The sequence below is a fragment of the Apiospora hydei genome, assembly GCF_038363865.1.
Source record: "Apiospora hydei strain CBS 114990 chromosome Unknown utg000002l_segment0_segment0, whole genome shotgun sequence".
NCBI classification, from domain to species: Eukaryota; Fungi; Ascomycota; class Sordariomycetes; order Amphisphaeriales; family Apiosporaceae; genus Apiospora; species Apiospora hydei.
This window is the reverse complement of record NW_027117361.1, coordinates 3,314,949-3,334,117: the sequence shown is the minus strand read 5'-3', so window position 1 is coordinate 3,334,117 and position 19,169 is coordinate 3,314,949. Positions and strand designations below refer to the sequence as shown.

At 39.9% G+C, this 19,169-nt stretch overlaps 3 protein-coding genes across 3 annotated transcripts; all 3 read right to left on the bottom strand.

Annotated features, from left to right (window-relative positions):
* Nucleotides 1-10,872: 10,872 nt before the first annotated feature.
* PG997_001055 (uncharacterized protein) lies at nt 10,873-12,956 on the bottom strand (the record flags this gene model as incomplete). The annotated part of the gene is made up of 4 exons (XM_066805370.1): nt 10,873-11,287; nt 11,370-11,955; nt 12,026-12,875; nt 12,927-12,956. The coding sequence occupies 4 exons, from the start codon at nt 12,954-12,956 to the stop codon at nt 10,873-10,875; spliced, it is 1,881 nt and encodes a 626-aa protein (XP_066675143.1).
* A 190-nt stretch (nt 12,957-13,146) lies between these two features.
* On the bottom strand, nt 13,147-15,776 carry PG997_001054 (uncharacterized protein; the record flags this gene model as incomplete). Its single annotated transcript, XM_066805369.1, has 3 exons — nt 13,147-13,561; nt 13,764-15,562; nt 15,603-15,776. The coding sequence occupies 3 exons, from the start codon at nt 15,774-15,776 to the stop codon at nt 13,147-13,149; spliced, it is 2,388 nt and encodes a 795-aa protein (XP_066675142.1).
* Nucleotides 15,777-17,202: 1,426 nt separating this feature from the next.
* PG997_001053 (uncharacterized protein) lies at nt 17,203-18,319 on the bottom strand (the record flags this gene model as incomplete). Its single annotated transcript, XM_066805368.1, has 3 exons — nt 17,203-17,776; nt 17,859-18,047; nt 18,141-18,319. 3 exons carry the CDS (start codon nt 18,317-18,319, stop codon nt 17,203-17,205), a joined length of 942 nt encoding a protein of 313 aa, XP_066675141.1.
* Between the last annotated feature and the right edge of the window lie 850 nt (nt 18,320-19,169).

Sequence of the window (19,169 nt, the reverse complement as noted above, 5' to 3'; positions counted from 1 at the left end):
AATAATTAAAAATAATCGACGGCTATTAAATATATTAATTTATAAAATTAATATATTTCGCCGTTTTTAATCGTTTAAAATTAATATTACCTCGCGAATTAATCGCGCGAATACGATTTACCGGGCGATTAAGTAATTAAACCGACTATTAACGGCTAGACCGATAACGAAACGAGTTTAAACTAAAACCGGCACTTCGATAAATATACCAAATCGCGGACGAAGGGCTCCTATCGTTTTTTTAATCTTAAACGGTCACGGGAGCTATATTTCGGCCGAATTCGAGGTATATTATAAAGGCAACGGCATTATTACGCTTAATATGCCTCCTTACTCTTTTACTTACTTTAACCACTAAATATAACACTTTATTCGCCGTTAAAACGTGTGTATTTAAAAGAAATCGAGCTATTTATTAAAGCGTTAATAAATTATATTACGAAGTTAAAGTTTTTTATCGCCTTTAAAGCCGCGTATTTTATTATTTTTATAAAAAATAATATTAAATTTAAATTTAACGTATCCGGTTTAATACTTTATTATTTAAACGAGGTAATTAATAAGTTAAATATACGTTTTCGAACGCTTATATTTAACTCGTCGCGTTCGGGGACGGCTAGCATTTATAACCCTTAAACGCTATTTAACTCGTAATAAACGACTAAGCATTTTATTTTTTATTAAAAATAAAGTCTTTACCCTATTAAAAAAGCTCTCCGACGCCGATTTTAAATATAATAAATTAAATAGCGAATAATATAATTAAAATAGCTTATAAAATAACCTTTATACGTAGTCGAATACGTACTTTAAAAAAGGCTAATTTAGCCTTTTCAAAGCGTTAAAAAGCTAAAAAATCGCGAGTTTAGTTTAAAAAAGCCCTTACGATTAAAAAATCTCGAAAACTACAAAATAAAAAGATAAAAAAAGCGGCTAGCGACTAATAAAGGCGAAAATAGTGGTTTATCGAAAAGGCGCGCGACGAATAATAAGCGCTATAAAATCTACGGCGAAATAGGCTATAATACGCGAATATATAAAAAGTATATAAAATCGCGTAGCGAATTAAATAACGAATAAATTTAATTAATTTAAAACGTCGTAATTAAAATAATTTTTATAAAAATATCGAGAAATAATAAAAATAAACTATTTAATAATACGGGCCACTTAATAATAAACCACGTTAATAATTATAATTAGTAAATAATTTAAATATATAAACTTATTTCGAATATAAAGTATTTTTATAGCTCCTTTATTTTATATTAAATATTTTAAATAAAATTAGCCGAATCCTTAAAAGTTTAATTATATTAATATGTTTAAATTTATATATTAAAAGAAAATTGAATTTATTTAATAAAATACTATAATTTTTATTCGATTTAATATAATTATTCTCGGCTATATTAATATAAGTTTATAAATATTATAACGTGATTTATTATTTAATAGATTATATTACTTAATAAATTATGTTTTCCACTTTTTAACACTTTTATATAGGTTTATTTAATTATAACGCGCTTTATTAATTAAATTCACTCGTTATTCGATTCGTTACTCGATTTTAATTTTTTTTTATATTCGCGCATTATAACCTATTTTACCGCAAATACCACAGCGCCTTCCACCGGCCGCCCTCCGCTTCGACGGACCCCCGTTTCGCTTTTATTAGTCGCTGGACGCTTCCCTTTTACCTTTTCATCCTATAGCTCTTGGGATTCCTTAATAGTAAAGGATCCTCTTAGTTAAACTCGTGCTTTTTAGCTTTCCGACGTTTAAAAAGTGCTAAATTAGCCTCTTAAAAGGTACGCACTTATTTACGTATAAAGGTTATTTTATAGGCTATTTTAATTATATTTTTCGTTATTTAATTTATCGTATTTAAAATCGGCGTCGAAAAGCTTTTTTAATAAATAAACATCTTTATTTTAATATAAGTAAAGTGCTTAATTATTTATTAAAGGTTAAACGGTATTTAAAGGTCGTAAATATTAATTATTCTTAAATAGGATAAGCTAAGTGTAAACGTCCGGAAACGCACATTTAGTTTATTAATTACTTTATCCGGGTTATAAAGTATTAAGCCGAATACGTTAAATTTAAATTTAATATTAATTTTCGTAAAAATAGCGAAATATATAGCTTTAAACGCGATAAAAAACTCGAGTTTTATAATGTAATTTATCGAGGCCTTAATAAATAACTCGATTTCTTTTAAATAAACACGCTTTAAAAGCGAATAAAGTATTATATTAAAAGGTTAAAGTAAATATAATAACGTGGTTTACTATTAAGTGGTTCGTATTATTAAGTGGTTTACCCTTATTATTTCTCGACCCTTATTAAACTTTAACGCGTAATAACTTTATAATTATAATGCTTAATTTAATTTAAAAAGACCGGATCGGTTTAATTATTTAAACGATACGAAAGCCTTTAAATCTATTAAGTGAAAGAGATATTATAAAAGTATACGACGTTCTTAAAACTACTTTACGTCACCGAATTTACTGCCGAACTTTACGACGCGATATTTAATACTTATAATATAAATTAAATACGAATAAAAAAAAGTGTTTCGTAAATATATAATTAATTTAAATACCCGCGGGATATTTCTTAAAATCGCTAGTATAAAAATATAATTAATCTTTTTACCGCGTCGCGCGGCGGCGAACGCGTTAATAAGTACTAGGTTAAGCGATTTATTAACCGTAACCTAGACTTTAAAACTAGAATAAATCGTTGATATAATTATTAAAGGGCTTTTTACGAGTATTTAAACGTTATTTCCGGCTAATTTAAACTAGTCGCGAATATAAAGGCTAAATACGGTATTTTAAACGAAGACATATAAAATTTCGACGAGACCGGCTTTATAATAAATATAATCGGGTTAACCCTCGTCGTAATACGCGCCGATCGGCGTAGGAAAGCGAAGTCGGTTTAGCCTAGCGATCGGGAATAGTTAACGGCGATTAAATATATTAATTCGTAAAGTTAATATATTCCGTTTTTTTTAATCGTTTAAAATTAATATTACCTCGTGAACTAATCGCGCGAAAATAGTTTATTAAGCGATTAAATAATTAAACCGACTTTTAATAAATAAATCGATAATAAAATAAGCTTAGATTAAATTAAACACTTTAATAAATATATTAGATCGTAAACGAAAAGTCGCTATCGCCTCCTAATTCTCGACGGCTACGAGAGCTACATTTCGGCTAAATTCGAAGCATATTACTAAGATAACGACATTATTACTATTAGTATACTTTCTTATTTATCGCACTTATTTTAACCTCTCGATATAGCACTTTATTCGCTTTTAAAGTATACTTATTTAAAAGAAATTAAGCTATTTATTAAGGCCTCGATAAATTATATTATAAAGCTCGAGTTTTTTATCGCGTTTAAAGCTATATATTTCGCTATTTTTACGAAAATTAACATTAAATTTAAATTTAACGTATTCGGTTTAATACCTTATAACTCGAATAAAGTAATTAATAAACTAAATATACGTCTTTAAACGTTTATATTTAGCTTATCTTATTCGAGGACGGCTAGTACCTATAACCTTTAAACGCCGTTTAACCCTTAATAAATAACTAAACACTTTACTTATATTAAAAAAAAGTATTTACTTATTAAAAAAGTTTTTCGACGCCGATTTTAAATATAATAAATTAAATAGCGAAAAATATAACTAAAATAGCCTATAAAATAACCTTTATATATAATCAAATACGTACTTTAAAAGAGGCCAATTTAACCCTTTCGAAACGCCGGAGAGCTAAAAAATCGCGAGTCCAGCTTGGAAGAGCCTTTACGATTAAGGAATCTCGAAAGCTGCAGGACGAAAAGGCAAAAAGGAAACGTCCAGCGACCAACAAAGGCGAAAATAATAGTTCATTAAAACGGCGCGCAACGGGCGGCAGACGCTGTGGCATTTACGGCTAAACAGGTTATAATACGCGAATATATAAAAAAATATAAAATTAAATAGCGATTCGAATAGCGAATAGTTTTAATTAATTTAAAATATCGTGGTTAAAATAACTTTTATAAAAGTGTTAAAAAGTGATAAAAGTAAACCACTTAATAATACGGGCCACTTAATAGTAAATTACGTTAAATAAAAAGGTATATTAATTATAATAATATCGTTATTTTAATAATATACTTCGAATTCGGCCGAAATATAACTCTCGTAGCCGTCGAGAATTAAGAGGCGGTAGCGACCCCTTAGTTTACGATTTAATATATTTATTAAAGTTTTTTAATTTAATTTAAGCTTATCTCGTTATTCGTTTAATTATTAATAATCGGTTTAATTACTTAGTCGCCCGGTAAATCGTTTTTACGCGATTAATTTACGAGGTAATATTAATTTTAAACGATTAAAAACGGCGGAATATATTAACTTTATAAATTAATGCATTTAATAACCGTTATTTATTCTCGATTATTAAGTTAAATTAACTTCGCTTTCTCACGTCGATTAACGCGTGTTATAACGAGTATTAACTCGATTATATTTATTATAAAACTAGTCTCGTTAAAATTTTATATATTTTTATTAACGATGTAATATTTAGCTTTAATATTCGTAATTAACGTAAATTAACCGGAAATAACTTTTAAATTTTTTATAAAGGGCTTTCTAATAATCGTATCGACGATTTATTCGAGTTTTAAAGTTCGAATTACGGTTAATAAAGCGCTTAACTTAATGTTTACCGACGCGATCGCCGCTACGCGACGCGGTAAAAAAATTAGCTATATTTTTATATTAACGATATTAAAAAGTATTTTTCGAGTATTTAAATTAATAATATAATTACGAAGCACCTCTTTTTTAATTTAATTTAATTTTTATCGTTCGAGTCCGCTTTTACGTCGTAAGGTTTAGCCGTAAAGTCGGTTACTTATAAAAGCTTATAAGACTTAAAAATCTTTCGTAGTAACTCGTTAATTAATACGATTTATAAGATTTCGCGTCGTTTAAATCGTTAAAACGATTTAATTTTTTTAATAAAGGTTAAATATTATTATTATAAAAATAAAACGCGTTAAAGTTTAATTAATATAATTAACCGAGAAAGTAATTTATTAAATAATATAATCTATTAAATAATAAACCACGGTAACGTAGTTTATTATTAAGTCGATTATATTACTTCGCCGGTTATTAGTTTAATTAATACTTTTTATTAAACTTTAATACGTTTTATTTTTATAATTATAATACTTAATTTTTTATTAATAAATAAGCTCGAATTAGTAATTTAAGCGACGCGAGACCCTATAAAACCTATTAATTAAAAGGCTACTGCGAAGGCTTTCGGCGTTTTATAATCGACGATTAGCGACCGATTAAACGGCCGAATCCCACGACGCGAAATTCGACATTTACAGCGAAAATTAACGTTAATTAAAAAAGAGGTATTTCGAAATTATATAATTAATTTAAATACTTAAAAAATATTTCTTAATATTATTAATATAGAAAATATAGTTAATCTCTTTATCGCGTCGCGCCACGGCGAGCGCGTTAATAAGCATTAAATTAAACGCTTTATTAACCGTAACCCGGACTTTAAAACTCGAATAAACCGTCGATATAATTATTAAAAAGCTTTTTATAAAAATACGAAAATTATTTCCGATTAATTTATATTAATTACGAATATAAAGGCTAAATATTATATCGTTAACGAAAATATATATAATTTTAACGAAACCGGCTTTATAATAAGTATAATCGGGTTAACCCTTATCGTAATACGCGCCGATCGGCGTAGGAAAGCGAAATCGGTCCAGCTTAGTAATCGGGAATAAACAACGGCTATTAAATATATTAATTCGTAAAGCTAATATATTCCGCCGTTTTTAATCGTTTAAAATTAATATTACTTCGCGAATTAATCCCGCGAAACCGATTTACCGAGCGATTAAATAATTAAGCCGACTTTTAATAATTAAACTAATAACGAAATAAGCTTAAATTAAATTAAACATTTCGATAAATATATTAAATCGTAAACGAAAAGTCGCTACCGCCTCTTAATTCTTAACGGCCACGAGTGTTATATTTCGGCCGAATTCGAGGTATACTATTAAAATAACGATATTATTATTATTAATATGCCTCTTTATTTATTGCATTTATTTTAACCTTTTAATATAGTATTTTATTCGCTTTTAAAGCGTGCTTATTCGAAGGAAATCGAGCTATTTATTAAGGCTTTTATAAATTATATTATTAAGCTCGAGTTCTTTATCGCCTTTAAGGCCGCGTATTTTACTGTTTTTATAAAAGCTAATATTAAATTTAAATTTAAAGTATCTAGTTTAATACCTTATAACCTTAACGAGGTAATTAATAAATTAAATATACGTTTTTAAATACTTATATTTAACTCGTCGCGTTTAAGGACGGTTAATATTTACGACCTTTAAACGCCGTTTAACCTTTAATAAATAATTAAAAAAAATTTATTAAATAAAACTCTTTAATATTAATTTTAAAAACAGTAACGTGGTTTACTATTAAATTAAATATATTATTAAGTCGGACACTTTTATTATTAACTTATTTAATTAAACTTTAACGCGTAATAACTTTATAATTATAATGCTTTATTTATTTTAAAAAAGCGGATAACCTTAATAATTTAAACTTTATAAAACGGTTTAACTTAAATTAATTAAAAAACTACGGCGAAATATTACGTCGTTTTATTATTTATTCTTAATAATTAATTTTATAACCGAACCGTATAACGCGAAATCTAATATTTAAAATATAAATTAAATACGATTAAAAAAAAGGTGCTTCGTAAGTATATAATTAATTTAAATACCCGAGGGATGCTTTTAAAAATAGCTAATGTAGAAAATATAGCTAATCTCCTTATCGCGTCGCGCGGCGGCGACCGCGTCGGTAAGCATTAGGCTAAGCGCTTTATCGACCGTAACCCGGACCTTAAGACTAAAATAAACCGTCGGTATAACTATTAAAAAGCTCTTTATAAAAATCCGAAGGTTATTTTCGGCTAGTTTAACTTAATTATTAATATTAAGGTTAAATACGGTAATATTAACGAGGATATATAAAATTTTAACGAGACCGGCTTTATAATAAATATAATCAAGTTAACACTCGTTATAATACGCACTAATCGGCGTAGGAAAACGAAATCGGTCTAGCTTAATAATTAAAAATAATCGACGGCTATTAAATATATTCATTTATAACACTAATATATTCCGCTTTTTTTAATTATTTAAAATTAATATTACCTCGTGAATTAATCGCTCGAAAATAGTTTATTAAGCGATTAAATACTTAAACTAACTTTTAATAAATAAACTAATAACGAGATAAGTTTAAACTAAATTAAACACTTTAGTAAATATACTAAATCGTAAATAAAGGGTTATTACCGCCTCTTAATTCTTAACGGCTATAAGAGTTATATTTCGGCCGAATTCGAGGTATATTATTAAAATAATAACATTATTACTATTAATATACCTCTTTATTTATTACATTTACTTTAACCTCTTAATATAGCACTTTATTCGCTTTTAAAACGTGCTTATTCGAAAGAAATCGAGCTATTTATTAAGGCCTCGATAAATTATATTATAAAGCTTAAATTCTTTATCGTATTTAAAGCTATATATTTTACTATTTTTATAAAAATTAATATTAAATTTAGATTTAACGTATCCGGCTTAATACTTTACTATTTAAACGAAGTAATAAATAAGCTAAATATATAACTTTAAACGCTTACACCGAAGTAATCGCAACCCGGGATTTTAAATATATATAACCCTTAAACGCCGTTTAACTCGTAATAAACGATTAAACACTTTATTTATATTAAAAAAAGGGTATTTATTTATTAAAAAAGTTTTTTAACGTTAATTTTAAATACGATAAACTAAATAATAAAAAGTATAACTCGAATAGTTTATAAAGTAATTATATTAAAAAATTAAGTCCGCACCTTTTAAAATATTAATTTAACCCTTTCGAAGCGTCGGAAAACTAAAAAATCACGAGTTTAACTTAGAAGAGCTTTTATTATTAAGGAATTTTAAGCGCTACAGGACGAAAAAATAAAGGGGAAGCGTCCACCGACCGGCGAAGGCGAAAATAATAGCTCGTCGAAACGACGCGCAACGGGCGGTAAGCGCTGTGGTAACTGCGGCGAAACCGGTCACAATGCGCGAACGTGTAAAAAAGATATAAAATTAAGTAACGAATCGAATAGCGAATAATTTTAATTAATTTAAAGCGTTATAATTAAATAAATTTATATAAAAATGTCGAAATATAAAAAAAATATCCGATTTAATAATATATCTAATTTAATAATAAACTACGTTAAATTAAATAATAAAAAAATATATATAATTATATATAAAATAATTTTTATAAAAGATTAAATACGTATATTATAAAAAGCTAATTTAATCTTTTCGAAACGTTAGAGAGTTAAAAAGTCGCGAGTTTAGTTTAAAAAAACCCTTACGATTAAAAGAATTCCGAAGGCTACAGGATGAGAAAATAAAAAAGAAGCGTCCAGCGACTAATAGAGGCGAAAATAAGGGTTCGTCGAAGAGGCGCGCGACGGGCGGCAAGCGCTGTGGGATCTGCGGCGAAACAGGCCATAATACGCGAATATATAAAAAGAATATAAAATTAAGCGAAAAATCGAATAACGAATAATTTTAATTAATTTTAAACGTTATAATTAAATTAATTTATATAAAAAAGTCGAAAAATAAAAAGAGTAACCGGCGAAATAATATAATTAACTTAATAATAAACTAACGTGGTTTATTATTAAGTCGAATATATTATTAAGTCGGATACTTTTTTTATATCTCGATATTTTTATATAAATTTATTTAATTATAACGCTTTAAATTAATTAAAATTACTCGCTATTCGATTCGCTACTTAATTTTATATCCTTTTCATACGTTCGCGCATTGTAACCGGTTTCGCCGCAGTTGCCACAGCGCCTACCGCCCGTCGCGCGTCGTTTCGACGAGCTACTATTTTCGCCTTCGCCGGTCGGTAAACGCTTCTTTTTACCTTCTCGTCCTGTAGCGCTTGAGATTCCTTAATAGTAAAGGCTCCTTTAAGCTGGACTCGTAATTTTTTAGCTTTCCGGCGCTTTAAAAGGGCTAAATTGACATTTTAAAGGGTGCGGACCTAATTTTTTAATATGGTTACCTTGTAGGCTATTCGGGTTATACCTTTCGTTATTTAGTTTATTATATTTAAAATTAGCGTTAAAGAACTTTTTTAATAAGTAGACACCCTTCTTTTAATATAAATAAAGTGCTTAGTTATTTATTACGGGTTAAACGGCGTTTAAGGGTTATACGTGCTTAGAATCCCGGGTCGCGACTATTTCGGTGTAAACGTTTAAAGTTATATATCCAGCTTATTTATTACTTTGTCCGAATAGTGAGGTATTAAGCCGGATACGTTAAATCTAGATTTAATATTAGTTTTCGTAAAAACAGTAAAATATACGGCCTTAAACGCGATAAAGAACTTAAGCTTCGTAATATAGTTTATCGAGGCCTTAATAAATAGCTCGATTTCCTTCGAATAAACACGTTTTAAAGGCGAATAAAGTGCTATATCGAGAGGTTAGAGCAGGTGCGATAAATAAAGAGATATACTAATAGTAATAATATTATTATCCTGGCAGTATATTTCGAATTCGGCGAAATATAGCTCTCGTAGCCGTCGAAAATTAAGAGGCGGTAACGACTTTTCATTTGCGATTTAGTATGTTTATCGAAGTATTTAATTTAGTTTAAACCTGTTTCGTTATCGGTTTATTTATTAAAAGTCGGTTTAATTACTTAATCGCTTAGTAAATTATTCTCGCGCGATTAATTCGCGAGGTAATATTAGCTTTAAATAATTAAGAAAGGCGGAATGCATTAGCTTTACGAATTAATACATTTAATGGCCGTCGATTATTCCTAATTATTAGGCTAGACCGACTTCGTTTTTTTACGCCGATTAGCGCGTATTATAACGAGTATTAACCCGATTATATTTGTTATAAAACCGGTCTCGTCGAAATTCTATATATCCTCGTTAATAATGCCGTATTTAGCTTTAATATTAATAATTAGGCTAAATTAGCCGGAAATAACTTTCGGATTTTCACAGAGAGCCCTTTAATAATCGTACCGACGGTTTATTCTAGTCTTAAGGTCCGGGTTATGGTTAATAAAGCGCCTAGCCCAGTGCTTACCGACGCGGTCGCCGCCGCGCGACGCGATAAGGAGATTAGCTATATTTTCCACATTAGCCATTTTTAAAGGCATCCCTTAGGTATTTAAATTAATTATATATTTACGAAGCACCTTTTTTTAATCGTATTTAATTTATATTTTAAGTATTAAATTTCACGTCGTGCGGTTCGGCCGTAAAGTCGGTCACTAAGGGTAAATAATAAAACGACGTAATGTTTCGCCGCAGCTTTTTAATTAATTCGGGTTAAACCGTTTTGTAACGTTTAAATTATTAAAGTTATCCGCTTTTTTTAAAATAAATAAAATATTATAATTATAAAGTTATTACGTATTAAAGTTTAATTAAATAGGTTAATAATAAAAGTATTTAACTTAATAATATATTCGATTTAATAATAAACCACGTTATATTATAATAAGAAATAAAAATATTTTAAAAATATAACTTATTACGAATAAAGAACGATTAACGCGTTCTTAAAATAAATAGTTAATTTATAAAAGATGAGAATTTACTGCTTAATTTATAAATATATCATGCCTACCCCACTTCTATACCTGACTGGACCTCCCGCCCGGGGTGCTCGACCTTGTCAAATAGCCGCCCATGAACGTCCCCGGGTCCAGCGCAAAGTACATGGCCCCAGCGACGGTACTGGGATCCATTGACATGGGAGGCCAATCCACCAAGAAGGACCAGGTAATCACGACCAGCATCTGTGACAAGATGGCCGCAGCGAACCAGGTGCAAACAAGGTGCGTCGCCGACGCCTGCAGGACCTTCGAGGGGACATTGGCCAGCAAGATCGGCAGCACGTCAGACAGGATCGCCGTGAAAGCCACTAGACCCAGGTAGCCGTCGGGACGTCGCCACCGGCACACTTCCCACAGTCCAGAATACGCATTGGTGGGCGGGGTCAACACTGCGGCGATGTCGTCGTAATGCTTGCGATAGAGCCGGTACGGACTGAGGAACGCGACAGCTAAGTCGCCACAGTTAGTACAGGACATGACACCAGGCAGGCGACTCCATGTACAGTTAAGCTTACCATTGAAGAAAGTAGCCCAGAATAGGGAAACAACCACACCAACGCCGCAAAACAAGAACCGAACTCCAAACGAATCCCCCGTCCATAAAATGATCGAACTTCGAGTCGGCGCCCGTGCTGATATATACGAGCGAGACGACGAGCAGAGCGACCAGCAGCAGAAGAGCCAGCAGCCTGCCCCAGAGGCTCAAGACGTAAAAGGGCATGGCTTTGCTCCGATTCGCCATATTTCCATTGCTGAAGCCGACGTGCTTCTTATTGCCCTTCAATAGGTTGCCCGCGTCGTTCTTGATGAGGACGCCATATTCCCAACCGTAGGTGTCGTACCATTCCTTGAGGCCGAATCTCCGCTGGCCAAAGGCCTTGATGGCGTCCTTGTTCGTGATCACGCCGCTGTTCTTCGGCTTGAGTCTCTTCATTAGAGCGCGAAACTCGCCGTTCGTGGCAAGAAGCCCCATCACCTCCATACTCCAGGGGTTCTTCCAGACTCCCGTCTTCCACTTCCGCAGCGTGATGGCTGCGACTATGGCTAGGGCATCATGGCGCTGAGCAGCGCGGTGGCGATACTGACCAGAGTCGGGAAAGCCTGTAGCGTCACATCACAGCCGGGCGAGGCCGCCCCCGTGACGAGCAGTCAGGCCCTCGAACCGATATACGAAAGGCTTCGGCGCTGAGGGGTATAAGCACTGCGTTGATCAGAAGTAGCAGGCCCGTCACCGAGAGCAGTATATGGTGTCTCATCAGCGACTGCACGCCCGTTACGAAACCCAGCAGACTGCTTGACTGCAAGCAGAGCGAGTCGACGATTTCGGCGCCGTACTTTTTCGTCAACGCGTGGAAGGGCTGATATAGCTTGGCGGTTTGGTCAAGCATACGGACTGGGATCGAAATTGCGACGGCTAGAAATGGGGGCAATACGAGGCCGACAAAATAGTCTTTAGAGGACACTTTCAAGCCCGATATGTTTGCCGAGGTGAAACTATTACGGGAAGAGTTGCTTGCCAACGTAGATGTGACTACCGCCGTGCTTGTAGATGTTACGGGCTCCCACATGGTCTTGGTCATGGTGGGGACGCCATTGGAATCATACAGCGTCGTGACTGCCAACGTTTCAGTAACTATCCCGGTGCTTGTGCTGGTGGCACGGCCCCAGGCATCTGATAATGTTGATGTAGTCAGTCTTGTTGCGTATGTTTCGGTAGTGTAGCCTCCGTGCCCGTTCGTCTTGGTGGTGACTCTCCACTGGTTCTGGTGCCACGCAGTCCCGGTACGGGTCGGCCTTCCCTCGGCATCGGTATAGGTGGTCAGGAAAGGCGCCATGTTCACGAGGCTACTCTTTGTCGCGGTGGGGTTGCCTGCTGCGTCTGTCAGGGTTGTGGCTAACCAGGTCATGAAGTCGTCGGTTTCTGTCCAATCGGTATAGATAATCGTGGATTGGGACACCACCTTCATGACCACGTCCAGTGTTGTGATGCGCTCTTGCGTGAAGACCGCACCTATAGGGTTCTATTAAACAGTAAGTAACAGCGAAGAGAGCTAACAATGATCACGGCTTACCGTCGTGGTCTCGGTCGAGGTACTCGTCATTGTGGAATGCTGGTCCACTTCCGTACTCACTACTACCGTGATAGTATGTGGTGGAAGTGGTGTATTTTGCGGCTTTTTAACCTGCGGTGATGGTGTGTTGAACGGCCTGAGAGGTTCATCCTCTGTTGTCATCTGTTGTGATAGTGGCGTATTCTCGAAATCATGCGGTCGTGGTCCTGGTGGTGTACTCTCAGGCTTTTGCTGCTGCGGGGACGGCGGCGGAGTGTTGGCGGCCGTCAGGGGGTGTTGAAACGACTCCAAGAACAAGCGGCGGCACCTCATCGGGATCGGAGGTTGCCAGAGGCGTCGGTTGCTTCTCCAAAGGTGATGCGTTACCGACTTGGAGTGCTTGGCTTGCAGGAGGCGTGGCACTTGGCCTCGGCGACAGTGGCGACGGTCGGTCGATGGGAGACGTACTGCTAGCTGGCGGTACGTCCGGTTTAGCGGCCGGAGTTTTGGCCGGAGCATCCGGGTTAGGGGTCGGAGGATGAGCTGGAGTGCCTAGATCAGGGGTTGGAGTTGGGGCTGGAGGATTCGGTTTAGGAGATGGGGTTTGAATAGGAGGATCAGTGTTAGGCGTTGGCTTTGGTGTCTGAACTGGGGGTCTGGAAGACCATCAGGAGGATCTTCGCCCGGAGTAGCCTTCGGTGGAGGTTGATCGGCCGTCTTCGTCCCGGGGTCTGGGTGGTCTGGATTTGGAGCTGAGGTTTCCATTGGGGAGCCTGGGTGATCCGGTTTCTTCGTTTCATCATTGCCGGGAGTAGGCTGTGTGGAAGGTTGATGATGGCCTGGATGATCTGGAGTTACGTTTGTAATTTGAACTGGGGGGTTGTTCGATCCGTATCCTTAGGTTGACCATCGCCGGCACCGGGTTTTGTTGTAGAAACTTGATCTCCAGTGCCTGGGCTCTTGGGATTACCATCACCGGTAGTGAAAACTGTAGTTGGGCCTGGGGTTTTATTTGTAGGATCTGGATTATCCGTGGTTTTGGGACTTCCGTTACCGCCATTGGGGTCTGGGAAATGATGACCTGGAAACTGGGTTGGGGTTATGACTGGAGAGCCCGCGTTATCCGTTTCCTTGGGCGTCCCACCGCCGGTATTGGTCGGTGGGCGAGTTGTAGTCACCGTTTTCTGTGCTATCACAGTAACCTCCGTGGTTATAGTGGTTGTGACGGTGGAGGTACAGTCCGGAACTTGTCGCGGTAAGAGAGTCGTCACAGGAACAGCAAGTCTTTTCCCTCGCCCTCCAAGCCCACGACCGAAAATGTCACCCAGACCAGGGGGTTCGGGTCCATGCACATCAAAACCTTCACCTAGGCCAGAAAGATCACGAGCGTACACTGTGGTTTCTGAGAGCGTCGTGGTCTTGGTAATTGTCAATACTACGGTGTCGGTACACACAATCCCAGGTTTCTGGCCACCTGGCGCTCCTGTAGGCGGTGGCGGCGGCGGCGGCGGCGGCGACGTCTCCGTAGGTGATGGTACTCCTGTAGGTGAAGGCTCTGTCGTAGGTGATGTCAATTTCGCAGTCGTTGGGTCACCTGTAGGCAGTGGCGCTTCAGTAGTTCCTGGGGTTTCCGTAGGTATCGTCGCTTCCGTAGGTGATGTCATCTCTATAGTTGTTGGCTTGTCTGTAGTCGACGACACCTCGGTAAGTGACGGCGCTTCTGTAGGTGACGGCGCTGTAGGTGGCGGAGCTTCCGTGGGTGACGTCGCCTCCGTAGTGGTTGGCTTGGCCGTAGGTGACGTCGCTTCTGCAGTTGTTGGTTTAGGGGGCTTGTCTTTGGGCGGCTCGCTTGTAGTAGGCGAGACCGGGGGTGTCGACACTCCTCCTCCACCGTCTCCATCCGTGGGCGATGTCTGGATCTCCGGGGATGTTGGATAAGGCGGCGGCAACTTCCCTGGGGAATCATCAGTAGTTGTGTGGCCTTCCCCAGGGGATGGATGTGTCTGAGCAGATGTGCCGCCGACCGGATGAGTAGGAACCAGGGTCGGCGTGGTGGGCCCTTGCGGCTGTTCTTCAGGTTGCGTAGCGTTGCCATCCTGTTCAGCGCGGCCGAGCTTCACAGCGACAGAGGCGCGGCCAAATACCCGGACGGGGACCAGACCTCGCAACTTCAGGCCTGACATACTGTCGTTCCGGCTATTTGAAGAGTTGGGAGGGACTAACAGCTGGTTCTCGGTGGGAAGAATATGTGTGGAATAGACTGTTAGGCCAAGCAGGGCCCCCAGCATCAACAAGAGAAGCAATGAGAAATGGCTCTTTAGAACGAATGGCCTGTAATCAGCGAAGCCTTGCGCAGGCCTGTTGGTTACCGGAGGATCGCTCTTCTCATCGACACCGACGATTGGTGTCTCGTAGGCGCAGCAGAAGAACTTGTCCTTGTCGTCCACAAAGGTAGACTCGGTAGGTGCATCGCTCTCCTTGCTAAGACTGGACGGCGCCCTTGGTCCGTAGTACTCGATCTGGGTGGCTTCCAGCTCAGCAATGTCGATTTCCTGAAACTCCTCCGGCGGCGAACCGTAAGATCCACGGATAAGACGGGGGTGAGGCAAGGGGCGTCGAGTATTCGTGATGGTGTTGAACGGGTTCATAAAGTTGGTCTTCGTGAGTCAGTGAGGATTGCCGAATTACTGCTTGGACCTGTTGCTGGAATCGTGCCCTTCCCGATAGTCTATGCCGGCCCGAGTGGACTTCTTCATCTGCCTCGACCTCCGTCTCGTGACCATTTTCATGTTGGAGATCAGGCTCGTCCTGGGCCAGTGGCGCAAAGCTGCCACTGCGGCCTCGGTTGTGCTGCGTCGGTGTGCGATGCATGGCAGAAATCAAGCACTACTCGCTTATCTCTGTCATAGAAGTATCGCATATCATGATGCGGTTCCGAACATGGCCATCTCATGACAATGCGATCGGGTGGTGTTCACTTTGGGCAATCGTGCCTATAGATTCGAAGAGGGGAGAGCTGTCCGTAAGAGTTCGACTTCATGCGGGATATGGACTATCTGCCTGGATGGGCGGGAATGGTAGGTATGTATGCACCGCTGTTGTAATACCCGTCCAACGCATGGCCAAACCAAATGCCATATGGTCTAGCCCACGAACGATCGATAGTGCGGTATGCCATCCATGGCTTTCTCTACTCTCTTCTGACAATGGCACACCAACCATGAGTAGGGATTGCAGGGACTGAGTGAGTGTGTGTGGCCCGGGCAATATGGGATGTCTGCACGGTGTCCAACGCACCAATGGGCTTCACGGACATGTACAGGCTTCATGTTGACAGCCCCCAATACTCGTCCCTATCCGGATGGTGGGTGAGGGCGGGGTTGCATTTCTTGTCCACATAAGCATAGGATCTTACCACCCCCAATCGTATAACCGGCCAGCCTTTCCTTGTTCATTGCTTCCTGTTCTGCGCTGGTGGCATGGTGACAGACCAGCCTTTTCGCGGATGTATCGTCTCATGCGGGAGTTGGGTCCCAGGGTGCCAAGCCCAAGTCTTCCCATGGAAGAATCTGTTCTCATGCAGCCCGAGTCTCACTGCATACCAACAGTCATGAGGAGGGGCTTAGGCTCTGCAGAGGCGGGCTCACGGATCGGGGATTAGGTAGATGGATCTGCGGGATTGACAGGGCCAAATTCGCGTGAGGCTCGGTAGCCGCCTGGCTGTGGTGTAGTGGCAGTAGGTTTGGGTGTTGATCATTATTTTTAGCATGTTGCTTCAAGGCGGTCTTGTCCAGAATATAATGCTACCATTGGAGCGTTCCGATGCAACGGACTGCAACGAAATGCAACGGCAGATAACGACTTCAATGAGTCCATTGTTGCCGTGCAGATCAGATGTCGGATCAGTAACTTTTAAAGTTATTTGGATTGCAATTGGACGGGAGCGAGGTATTGAGCAATTCCCTGTGTGACTCGAGGTGGATGCGAAGAGTGAAGTTGGTTGAACACGGCAAGAACTAAAAATAAAGACAAAACTAGCTTCGACGGCAACAACGCTAGATTTTTGTGTCACTCCAACAAGCAATACCAAAATAAATTATACCACTACATGGTATGTATCAAGATCACAGCCATGCACCACACAAACAAGGCTTCCCAAACAGTCATTAGTGATTAACAAACTACTTAAGTAATTAAGTGTTCAAGAATAAGATTCGTATATACATCAAACCCCGTCGTTATATTACAGGGCAATCTTTGGGGTCGTAACTGGTCGTTACACCAATTAACCAAACTCTTAGATAAGGAGAGCAGCAACACCAGCCGCGGCCGCAGCAAAGCTGACGCCGTAGGCGGTGGCACCAGCAGTAGGGACGGTGCTAGGCATGCTGGACATGGTGGGCATCATGCCGCTGCCGCTGCCGCCGCCGGACATGGTGGCGGTGCCCTGAGAGCCCGGGGCGGCCTTGGTGGCGTTGGAGGTGGTGTTGACGGGGACGAGGACGGGCTCGTAGGCCGGGTCGCAGGTGCCGTTGGCCATGGGGGAGATGGGGCAGGCCCCGTCGATGCAGATGCTCTGGAGGGCGGGGCCCTGGGCCTTGATGGCGGTCGCGGGCGGCGCGCAGCGGTAGCCGAAGAGCGAGTTGAGCGCCGTGCCGACGGCCTTGACGTCGTCTTCGGCCACGCCGAACGAGGCGGCCGCCATGCCCACCTGCTGGATGAAGTAGCCCACCTCGTACGGGTTCAGATCCATGAACTTGTGCACCTTGTACATGGAGGCCGCGGCCGTGTAGGCGTCGAAGCCGGGCATGCCCTGCTGCGAGCAGCCCAGGAGCGAGCCGAAGAACTGGTACAAGTGAGTGAGGAGGAAGCTGGAGAAAAGACACATTGGTCAGTTATATGTCTCTTCGCGATGATAGGCTCTGGTGATGGGTAAAGAGAGATGTGACTTACTATTGCTTCGAGTTCATGTCGTTGGCGGGCATGTTCTTCATCAGGGGCTCGGCAGCACCGCCATCAAGGAAGTTGACGGAGACACCGGACTTGCCACCGCGGTTGGTCGAGGCCAGCTCGCCGGTGAAGTACGGCAGGAGGTTGACATCGGTGCCTTCGTACTGGCCGGCGGCCAGGGATACCGGGAACCTTGATGCCGACATTGGGCATGGTGTCTGTGGGAGGAGGATACGTTAGCAACCGCCACTAGCTTGTGTACTGGCGACTCTGCAGAGAAAATACCTACAGTTACCGATGACCACAGTGTTGACGACCAGAGTCAGAAGATTGTACTGGTTCTTGGCCGTGTTCTCCTTCAACAGGGCAGTGGTGTAGTAGTCGCAGATGGAGGTGTCCGTAGGGCGCTGAGCCTCGGCGACAGTGGCGGCCGCGGCCACGGCTGCAATCTTAGAGAAACGCATTTTTGCAGGTTTGGGGTATATATGATGCGAATAGATTATAGTCTTGGGATGATTGAGAGGGAAGATGCACACAGAGCAGGAACAATTCCCTCCTTAAGACGGCGGGCAATGCCCGATAATATACACACTCTCTATACCGCTTGCCATGTACTCTGATACTTCCTCTGCATTCTTCTTCCTCTCTAATGTCCTGCCATACTAAGCTGCAGGTCTAGTCCGGAAGTCATAGTAGCCGGCTAAGCACGCGGGCTAGGCGAACATCTACGAGGATGACGATCGCGGGGGGCGCGCTTGCAGTGTCTGCCAACCGGGCTGTCTCTCAACAAGCCTCCCAATCCAGTAACAAGCAAGCAAGAATGTGAGAGTTTCTCTAGCCACCTTCTCCACGACTATAGTGTCCTTTTCTTCGCCGTAACCACAGTCACTCGCGCGGATCAGGAATGGCAAACGTATTCGGGAGATCTTTTCTCTGTCTTGAGATTTGCTGTCATTCCGAGACATGACAGCGTGCTTGCCCGCCATCTTGGGAACCAAGTATACTCGCGCTAAGATCGCGAGTCGATTATAGTATGTGCTTTGCCAGCATTCTCGCCCAGATTGCTCGCTGCCCTTTTTTCAAAACAAGCTATCGCGCCGATCCCCGATGCCTTGGTAATGGACACCGGATGACAGTCTGCAAGGAACAAGTCAAGGCTAGACTTAGACTGCACAGCGGGACCAATGAGAAGAGCGCGATTTACAATAGTCCTGCCTAAAGAGAATGGTTCATGGTGAACTAGCCAGCCGCTAGCTTACCCCGGATGCTGACCACTCCGGCGGCAAGTCCCTTCCCGGCCCAGGAATGACTTAT